The 10,000-nt window shown below is 42.6% G+C and overlaps 2 protein-coding genes and 1 long non-coding RNA gene across 4 annotated transcripts in view; 1 reads left to right on the forward strand and 2 right to left on the reverse strand.

Annotated features, from left to right (window-relative positions):
* LOC121698628 lies at window positions 1-1,055 on the forward strand. The gene is made up of 3 exons (XR_006026808.1): window positions 1-33; window positions 287-385; window positions 734-1,055. It is a non-coding gene; the product is annotated as an uncharacterized LOC121698628 (long non-coding RNA).
* A 1,602-nt stretch (window positions 1,056-2,657) lies between these two features.
* Window positions 2,658-6,654, reverse strand: LOC121698618 (haptoglobin-like). The gene is made up of 4 exons (XM_042080876.1): window positions 6,421-6,654; window positions 5,926-6,008; window positions 4,596-4,882; window positions 2,658-3,753 (listed from the first exon to the last, which is right to left on the reverse strand). Exons 1-4 carry the CDS (start codon window positions 6,423-6,425, stop codon window positions 3,196-3,198), a joined length of 933 nt encoding a protein of 310 aa, XP_041936810.1. The 5' UTR covers window positions 6,426-6,654; the 3' UTR covers window positions 2,658-3,195.
* A 1,935-nt stretch (window positions 6,655-8,589) lies between these two features.
* The window catches only part of glt8d2 (glycosyltransferase 8 domain containing 2), a 19,233-nt gene continuing 17,822 nt past the window's right edge, over window positions 8,590-10,000 (reverse strand). For both annotated transcript variants that reach the window (XM_042080866.1, XM_042080867.1), the window contains exons 7-9: window positions 9,843-10,000; window positions 9,528-9,640; window positions 8,590-9,138 (exon numbers count right to left, since the gene is read on the reverse strand). The exon at window positions 9,843-10,000 is cut by the window's right edge. In XM_042080866.1, the coding sequence (XP_041936800.1) occupies window positions 8,972-9,138; window positions 9,528-9,640; window positions 9,843-10,000 (438 nt within the window). In that variant the 3' untranslated portion in view covers window positions 8,590-8,971. The remainder of the gene's footprint in view (window positions 9,139-9,527; window positions 9,641-9,842) is intronic.

Consider the following 10,000-nt stretch of genomic DNA (forward strand, 5'->3'; position numbering starts at 1 on the left):
AGGCTAAGCATGAATGTCGACCTCGCCGAACAGGTACACACACGCTAACACACACGCAGGAACGCTTTTATTTGGATTGACAATATTAGAAAAGTTATAATTCATCTAAATATTGTTAGATGTTGTATTATCCGAAATGCACCAACTCTGTTGGATAAAAGTACCATCTCCGCACATGCGACCTATGAACATGCAATTTGGCGTAGAGCAGTATACACACACGCATGCACTGGAGTTACTATGGAAACGGAGGTGAAGTGTGTGTGACGTACCTGTGTGTGTCTAGGTGGAGGAGGAGCCAGAGGAGGAGCCAGAGGACGTAGCTGAGGAAGATGATGTCGAAGAAGACATAGACGCTGAGGATGACGAGACCGAGAAGGACACAGTGAGTCTCACAGATTTCTCACACACAGATTTGTCTCTCACACACTCACACACACCTCAGTGTGTCCTCACTGGGCCTGCTCACACACACACAGTGGTTTAGTTACAAACCTGGGTAAGTTAACTGAGAGGAGCGTTTTGGCTTTTTTTTTTTTTGTCAAGAGAATGAAGCCATACTGCTCTGCTATCAGGATGTTTAACTTGGCAGATTAGTGACTAAACCATGTACTTGGAATATCCACTGATCCCTTATTTCGAGCATGGCGGTGTCGGTGTGTAAAGTGTGTCTGGTCAGTCTGTCGAAACGACCTGCGACTAAAGCCTTTGTGCTTCTTCTGTTTCCTCCCAGGCCTCCACAGAAAAGGACGAGCTCTGAGAGATTGAAAAACCGAGTGGGGCAGGGTGTGACTGACTTGGGTGGGGGCGGAACTTTGTGTCTCCTTGACGACGGATCTTTGCCATGGGGGGGGGGGGGGGGTGGATGCTGAAAGGGGATTGGACAGGGTTGGGAGAGGGGGAGGGTTTTTTAGGCACTGCTTGTGTTTGAAATTGTGTTTTCTTTTTGTTTTTTACATTCCTCATGACTGTAAATTTGTTAATATTTAACGGAGCTGGTTATGGAGTTCTGAATTCCTGTCACGTGAACCATTAAATGTTTACGAAAAGGGAAAGTTGGTGCGGCTTGGTCATTTGTCCGTCTCCTCTGCCACTCACTGCCTGGTTATCAGCCAACGCTATCAATAGTGTTTATAGAAGGATAGTTATTACAACACATGACATTTATATAGCGCTTTTCTAGGCACTCAAAGTGTTTTACAGTGAAGGGGGAAACCTCACTAACCACCACCAAGGATATTACATGAGCATTAAGTTATGCATTAAACAGTTATGGCTATCAGGATTGTATTAAGGTGTTCTGTGACTTTCCTGTGTCTGTTTGGCTATCTGTCCTCAGATACTAATCTTAAATTATTCTCACGAATAAGGGAGTAAAGAATTGGGCATCTACTAGGCTTAGCCATAAATATCCTGACGAGACAGATCGATTTCCATAAGGTACAGTCCTGAAGATCATGCTGTTCTGAGAGTCGAAAATATAAAATAAAATATTGCAAAACAGTTTAGAGAAGAACGTGAACTTTTTCTAGCGAAGAATGAAATCAGTGAAGTGTACACTCAAATCGGGTCTAGTTGGAACTTTGTTTTTGCACTGATCATAAACATGATGCAAATATCGACTCGTTCACATAGTGCACCACCTAGTGACCGGTCAGTTGCCAGAACTTGCCACTGAATGTGTGCAATTTACTGTCTGATTTGGTTTTAATTTCAACACTAGGAGGTGCTGTACCGCCCACATGCGGATATGATTACTGCAGTCAGTTATTGAATTGCGTTTTTCCAAGTCAAAACACAAAATGGCAACAAAACAAATCAGTCTACATCAGGTTGTCTCTCAAAAGTTCGTCTACATCACATGCAATGTCCTAGTCCAAGGCACCGGGGAAAATATCTTCTGGAATGCCGTATCCAGGCCTGACATGACAATATCCCCACATGTAGACTGATTTTGTTGGTGGGGGCACTGCAATTGCCTGTAAAAGGGCTATTTATTTCTCTTCTTACCCTTCCTCTTCCCCCTCCCTATCCTCCTCTTGCTCCTCCTTGTCCTCTTCCTCTAACTTCACCTCCTTGTCCTTGTCATCCTCTCCCTCTCACTTCTTCACCTCCGCATCCTCTTCCTCCTCTTCTTCCTCCTACTTCTTCACCTCCACGTCCTATTCTTCAGCCTCCTCTAATTCTTACTCTTCTCACTCTTCCTGCTCCCTCTATTGTACCCATTGTACTACCTGTGGCTTATTTATACTGCTTAGGCTGATTGCAAAGTGAACTAATTATCTAAAACAGTTTTCACATGAGAAAGTGTGCCGAACAGTTGGCAAAATAGTGAAAATAATAGCCATACATGTGTATAGATTTGCTAGGAGTGTGTTGATCATTTGGAAATTGAGTGTAAAGCATGAGTTGTGTTTACAGTTCCGCAAAAAGAGTGCTGTGCAGTGAATTGTGCCTACAGTTGTGCAAAGTGTGTGTTACAAAATTTGCAAACTGAGTGCAAAGCAGTGTTTGTGCTTTTAGTTTTGCGAACTGAGTGAGTGGTTTTACTATAAGTATTAATAGTTTTAGAAATTGTGCTATAAGAATCACGGTTGTGTTTAAGCATTCAGAAAAAAAACTAACACACTAAGAAGTGACCCACTCTTTACAAAGTGTTTGGAATGAGTTGTGATTTATTATAAATTATTGAGTTGCCCCTCAACAAATGCAGAAACTACAAAGACCAGGGTTCCCACGGGTCATGGAATTTCTGGAATATCGTGGAATTTTGGAAAGTCTATTCCAGACATGGAAAGTCAGGGAATTTTATCATTTTTGGGGCAAAGTCATGGAATATCAGGGAATTTTGTTGTAGCAGTTTAAAATGTACTTGCCAAAATGCATTAATACAAATATTTCCACGCAGAACTTTGTTTGTGCGGGTAATTTGCTTTACTGCTTGCTTGAGTAGCCCAACTTTGTTTAATCAATGCCCATTTATTCATCTCTCACTCTAAAAAGTAAAATATTCTTGAACGCTATACGTTAGTAAATAGTATAAGTCATGGAAATTATTTTTTTTTTGTCAGGGAAAAGTCACGGAATTTTACATTTGACTTAGAGTGGGAACCCTGAAAGGCAGAGAAGACACAAACAAAGAAAAACAAAAAACAGTTCAACAACGAAACAGGAAACAAAACTCCTCAAAACAGGCTAAATCTTCCCAGAATACATATCGGCCACAAGTGATTCTCTTTGGGCTGAGACCACCTCGTCTCCCCTCATGACGTCACGTATCCACGGCAGGTAGGTGGAGATCCTGGTGTGAACCGCATACTTCTTAAACGCGCACACGTTGTCAAAAGAGACGATCCCTGCAGCGTAAACTCTTCTTGTTTTGGGGTTCTGGAACACGAGGGTGTTCCCCGCATCCATGAAGCACACGTTGATAAGGAACTCACTGGCACCGGTGCAGAACATATTGGCATTTACGATGGGACCTTTACCGGACTGGTACTCAGCGCGGCACACTTCATGGGACACCACGGGCAGCTTGAGGTACTTGACCGCACCAGGCTGGTAATGGATGATGCCCATGTCCCATGCCCCAAAGATGGCCTCCTCTCCAACCCTCTCCTCCTGCTCCTGCCCTTGCTCTGGGAGAGGGATGGGCATCAAGGTCTGGTTAAAACTCAGGGGCTCCTTCAGCTTGATCAGTGCAAGGTCATTTTCCCAGTCTGAGGCGTTTTGGAACTCCGGGTGCAAGAACACCTGTTTGAAATAAGAACACATCAATATTCTTGCTGTCGTGGTGCACACCAAGTCATGTGTTCAAGCTGATATGTTGGAGAGAAGTAGCCTAAAAATCTAGATGCACCCTAGCGGTTACATTACATTTGCTGCCAGGGCTAGTCTAGCAACTCTCCGTTGGCTTGTGAGCTGGAAAAATTAAACTTCTATCAGGCCAATCAAATCGTTTATAGAGATGTTAGGCGGGCTTAACATAATGATTGATGGCAGAGTTGGAACGGTTCGGCGTGAATTCCCTGCTACTTGAAAACAAAGAAGATGGATGTTGCTGTTGGCGAACAGCGTGACACGAGTTAAGCTTTTTTTAAGTTGGCAAAAATTTGAACTAGCCAACTAGCTCCGCTGGTGGGAAAACGCATGGGACTCAGCGCTGTCCTATTGTGTGCAGAGGGAATTTGAAAGACAACCGATTATCCCGCCCCTCGGACTGAGCACTGTGAACGGTGAGTGCTCAGACCCTACATGGCTCGTCAGGCTAGGAGAGAAGCAGATCAGATGTGAATGTTTGACTTTTTTAAAATACATTTAAATTTTATTTCTTTTACCTTTTTTTTTTTTTTTATCTTTTAGCTGACCCACCACTGTTTGTGCTTAGAATCTTTCTCATGGTATGAAGTTTGCAAATAGATCTGGCATATAGCAAGCTTTAGTTAGACTTCAGACTTTGCTCTTTGCTCAGCAGCTGTTCAATGCCAATGGCACTGCTGAGACAAGGACAGCCACTAGAGTGCATCTGACCGCACCAGATGAGGGCCAGATCTGATCCTGAGTCAGCCACTATCCAGAGAGCGCTTTGGCCTCACCTGCTCAACAGCGGCCTCTTTGGAGGCATCGACGTCCTCAGGTTTAGCAACGCCCAGGTAGACTTTTGGCACAAGAGGCTGCTGTCCACACGTGTCTTTGTGGCTCTTCTTCAGGAAGAGGTTCCTGCCAGATGTCAGCACCCAACGGTCAGAGAGTATTGCGCCGCCACCGTGCCCTCCGTAGAACCCCCCCTCGTTCAGGTACACCATCGCCTGCCAGGGCACAGTCCTGGACGCACCCTTGGGCTTGGGTGGTGGGGGTGGTGGGGGGGGCGGCCCTGGGGGCACTGCACAGAAGAGATTTCAAATTGAACTTACCTTTATGCTTTTATGCATTACATACTGGGCTGTGCTGCTGTGACAACTTTTTTTTACTTAATACTTAAGTGTTTAAGTATTAACCGGAGTCAGATTCCTTGTTTGTTTACGCAAACCTGGCCAATAAAGCAGGGGCCTGTTGCACAAAAGCAGAATTAAGACATCCGGGATAAGTTACTGAGCTGCGCTCAATGAATCCAAAACAAGAGCGTACAGGCTTAATTGGTTGCACAACGAGCAAGCCAGGATGAGCAGACACGGATCCATCAAGCCAGGTGAAACCTATCCTGGATAAGTGCGCACTCACGGCTCCCTCAAATAGACCCCGCCACCGATCACAGATTCACTGATTCACCATGACAACTAGAGCGGCTTCATTGCTTCTTCTACGGTGTGAAGTAGGTAGCGATAGCCTTTTCACAACAGCAACAAACAGCAACACCTCTGTTTAGGAGAATATTGCAACTAGTGCCGCGACCACCACGCGCAAAATGGTTAGGCACTCCCGTGACGTCACATTGTCGCATGACAGGTCAGGAATGGCGAGTATGTAAAAGTTATTTAACGATCACAAATGTTTAAATAATGACAGTGGGTCTAGGTATATGTGATAACAATGTGTAGTGGGCAGTGGAAAAATTATTGGTTTCCGTTTGTGGTGACTGCTGACTGAGATAAGGGATGAGATTAAATAGATCCTGGAATTTAGCCTGGTCTGGAGCAGGCTAGCTCCACAGAATAAATCGCCATGGTAACTTATACCATAACATATCCTGCTGCCCCCTATCCCGCTTTTGTGCAACTGGATCACGGATAAATTGAGCCAGGATAACCAAGATATCCCAGCTTAATCCCTTATCCTAGTTTTGTGCAATGGGCCCCTGATTGCTGATTCTGATAAATATCTTTTGTCTAGAAGAGGTGACTGTTTCTGGATCAGCATAAGTAGCAGCACTACATTAGGCCTATGTGAATAACAATATGAGCCAACATTTAGTGTCATGCATTTTACCTGGCCCATGCGCTTTGAGTGCTACCGCTGTGCTGTCATCTGGTAGACAGGTCACAAAGGCTAAAACAGCTGCCACAGAGAGCCTATATGGCAGGAGAAAGATCACATGATCAAGATAATTACAGAAGCATCCTAATGGAGAAAGATCACATGATCAGCATAATTACAGAAGCATCCTAATGGAGAAAGATCACATGATCAAGATAATTACAGAAGCATCCTAATGGAGAAATATTACATGATTAAGATAATTACAGAAGCATCCTAATGGAGAGGAATGGACACAGTTTGTTACTACATCCTGATTCATCAGCAGCTCATGTTGATTGAGGTCATTCATTTACACACAGTAGATAAATCACATATTCTTTATGTCTTGTGAATTGGTTTGAAGTTTCTGTAGAAATTAGCAAAAAAAGAGATTAGCTAAGTTACAGTAGTATTCCAAGTTACAGTATTCCACTGTGCAAAGGAAAGAAGAGATAATGGCCATACCACATAGTCTTGACCAGCTTACTGAGGTCCAGGTTTCTTCAGCGACGTTGGTCAGGCACCTGTAAGTGGTTGCTGTTGACGACAGCCCTTTATATCACCCAGTGTTGCCTCACTTGCCTGACAGCAAAGGCAAATAGGCTGTGAGGAAATCCCTGTGTTTTGTCATACAGGACATTCTGCAAGCCCGGGTCAATTCTTCAGCTTCAGTGCTGTCTGCTCCAGTGAGAGTAACGGAGGAGATGTTTTAAATACACTGAGTGGTTAACTTTCAATTAAAGAGGAAGTTTTACATCTGTTCTCAAAGTCTGCAAACATTTATTTTGGCAACTTCCTCTAGGCTGCTCTGTTAGAACATCCTAGTAGAATGGGCCTGCCAAAGTATGTCAACGCCTGCCAAAGTATATCAAATCTTTACACTTTTATATGTTTGTCCTCTTCTTTCAAATGTTTTATGGGGTGAGACATTTTAAGTAAACAGAAGTCATGAGATTGTCCAAGATTACTAAAAGCACACAGTTCAACTGCAAATTCATCTGCAAATTCCTGTCAGTGACTTCCTACTATGTTTGCTCTTTGTTACTTTGTTTACAAATCACATCAGACTGAGCAGCTCTCTAAACAGCACATTTGATTGGACCTGAATTTCATGAAATATAAACACTGAGTCAAAAAATAGTACAACATTCTAAGGTTGTTCTACTAATGTTTTGTTATAAAATTAGGGTTTCACAGACCTTAGAGAATGATTCACATAATTATATTTCAGGTAGACCCACAGAAAGGTGAAAAATAATGATAAATTGAGATGCAGCTTGAACAAAAGGCAATGTAATGGGTTGTAGATAAAGAGTCATGGCATACCAGCAGTCACATTACAGTACATGATCCACACTGATATCTATCTATCTACAGTATCTATCTATTTATCTATCTATCTAGATTCAGGGCAACATCCAAGCCTGCAGTATTGCACTAAACACTAATATTTAAACAGCTGAAGAGGTTTTAAGGAAAAATAACAAAGGAGTGTTAGACGGACACCTTTGTTTAACGTCTTACAACTGAGTCATAACAGAACCTGCGGTCCGAGATCCATTCTTCTGTAGCCCTGTACAATATATGTAGTTTGTCAATAGTGTCTTTTAGATGCTTGGCATCTTCATTCTACATGCCACATTCAATGCTAGCAGTTTAAACCAGTGTGATTTCAGCAGTTTAAACCAGTGTGATTTCCTTTGAGGCAAAGATGTAGTACTTGATTCTAAGTAAGCACGGTTTTGATAAAATGCAGCAAATTGCTTCTCACAGTCATCAAGAATTCCGTTGTGTGTGCATTCACAAGAACCCTGCTTTTTTACTGGTTTTCTCAGTCGCTTTGGTGCTTTTCTCAGATCAGAATGAAAATTCTCATGACTATTAGTTCAACCTCCACAACATGTAGTCATTTGTGCACATCATAGTAACAATTTCTCCTTCCTCTGAACAAATTCCAAATGCTTTTGAACATGTATCAGTTGCTTTGTCATGTCAGTCAAAATAAACTACACTTATGGATGCTGAATAGTCGTTCCCAATAAAACTAATAGTCTTCATTTCATTGCTTGAGTCATTCCATACAAAATTGGTGAACTAGTTATCAAATTCTGTCACAATGCTGTAGAATTGCAAAGAGCATATACAGTAAAACTGTGAAATGTATATTCAGTGTCTTGTACTCTGTGTAAAACTGTGAAATGTATATTCAGTGTCTTGTACTCACTTACTCCCCTAACTACAGCAATTTCTAACTTTACTGTAGTTTTCAAATGGCTGTACAAGTACTGTATAGTGCTGTCTTGAGCATGTTCAGGTAGTGTCACCGAGTTCTGACCTTTTTTTGCATTGGAAAACACTGAGAGCATAAACTGTCGTAATGAAAACATGACAAAGCCATTTGACTATCTTGCTCATAAACAATGGTGTCAAGACTTCTCATTTTGATGACACTGGCAGTTTCATTGACATAAATACTTGCTTTTGAGGAATGGACTATCCATTTTGAGCAAATTACGTGCTTTTGCAGGTTATCCACTACGTTTTGCAGTTTGCACTAATTGTTTTGAGAAATGCACTAACTGCTGTGCAAATGTTAATAGTGATGTGAGAAAAGCACCAAAATGACTGAGAAAAACTGTAATTTGATTGGCTCTTGAGATCAAACATCAATAACCTTTTACCAGAATCAAAGACTGTACCTTTAATGTCTCTCTAATGCATTTTATAGAGCCACCACATATTACTTGTGCTCAGACCATTAAGCACACAAACTCTCACTGATTTCAGTGGTTTTACCAACCAGTGACAGCAGTGTGTGTGTGTGTGAGTGTGTGTGTCTGTTTGATTAGTTGATTAATTGTGTTTGTGTATGTGTGAGTGTGTGTACATTTTGTGTGTGTGTGTGTGTGTGTGTGTGTCTATTTATCTCAATGAACAAACAATTCACAGTTAGATCCAATCTCAGTGATGCTGAAAATGATTGGGAACAGATTGCTAAGGAGGCCAGGGCGCCCCCTTATGGCCGTATGAGGGAGAAGCGCCCTGATGGGTCGGGGATGAACCACTTCTCCCAGCGCTCCATGTGCACGCAGGGGAAGTCCCAGGGCTTGAAGCGGCCGTTCCAGTGAAGCAGCTGCGCCTTCTGCAGGAAGGACTCAGCATAGCGGGCATCTGGACTCCAGCCTGACCAAGAACAATGCTAACATGTTACGGACTAAAACAGTCAATAACAATAAACACAGGGATATTTACCATCTGGACTCCAGCCTATGACCAAGAACAACGCTAACATGTTACGGACTAAAACAGTCAATAACAATAAACACAGGGATATTTACCATCTGGACTCCAGCCTATGACCAAGAACAACGCTAACATGTTACGGACTAAAACAGTCAATAACAATAAACACACACAGGGACATTTCCCCCTGATTTAACTATACAGCAGTATTGTTCACAAGATGACAGACAACAACTTCAGCAAACTCATTTATGATGGCACCATAGAGTCAAATAGTTCTTGCGATATAAACGCAGAGATAGCTGGTGTCGCTATAGCCTGAGACTCACCCAGGTGTCTGACGTGCCACAGTGGGTCAATGGTTGTGTATTTGTCATTGAACACGATCAGCATTGGGGGGGTTGCCACACCCCCGGCCATTGCGCTGCTGTAAAGGTTATCCCTGTTGAAGAGAGAGAGTGAGTTTTGAAAAGAATAACTGCATATATGCAGACTGCATATCACACTTGATATAGCAATGTTTAACCAATCATAACAGACAAACATTAGCACAGTCCATATGTATGAAATTCCATATCATTTTGAGCCTGTGGGCTGTTTTATTTTCTAGCCATGTGCTCACACTAGTGTTCCTAACGTCTCACCTGAAGTTCTCCATCAGCCACCTCTCCAGCTGTTTGGTGATCTTCTGCCGTTTCCACTCGCCGATGTCAGCCACAAATACACCTGGATTGAACGAGCACTTGGTGGGGTTGATGCCCAGGTCCCGCACTTCCTGTTTCCTGTAATCCAGGAAGCCCAT

Source organism: Alosa sapidissima, chromosome 23 (genome assembly GCF_018492685.1).
Source record: "Alosa sapidissima isolate fAloSap1 chromosome 23, fAloSap1.pri, whole genome shotgun sequence".
Taxonomy (NCBI): Eukaryota; Metazoa; Chordata; class Actinopteri; order Clupeiformes; family Clupeidae; genus Alosa; species Alosa sapidissima.

Excerpts from the sequence above, each read along its gene's own strand:
- LOC121698618 (XM_042080876.1), bottom strand. Across the intron at positions 4,883-5,925 it reads ACTCAAAGCGCATGGGCCAG|TGCCCCCAGGGCCGCCCCCC; the intron begins GTAAAATGCATG and ends TCTTCTGTGCAG. Across the intron at positions 3,754-4,595 it reads AAGAGGCCGCTGTTGAGCAG|GTGTTCTTGCACCCGGAGTT; the intron begins GTGAGGCCAAAG and ends TATTTCAAACAG.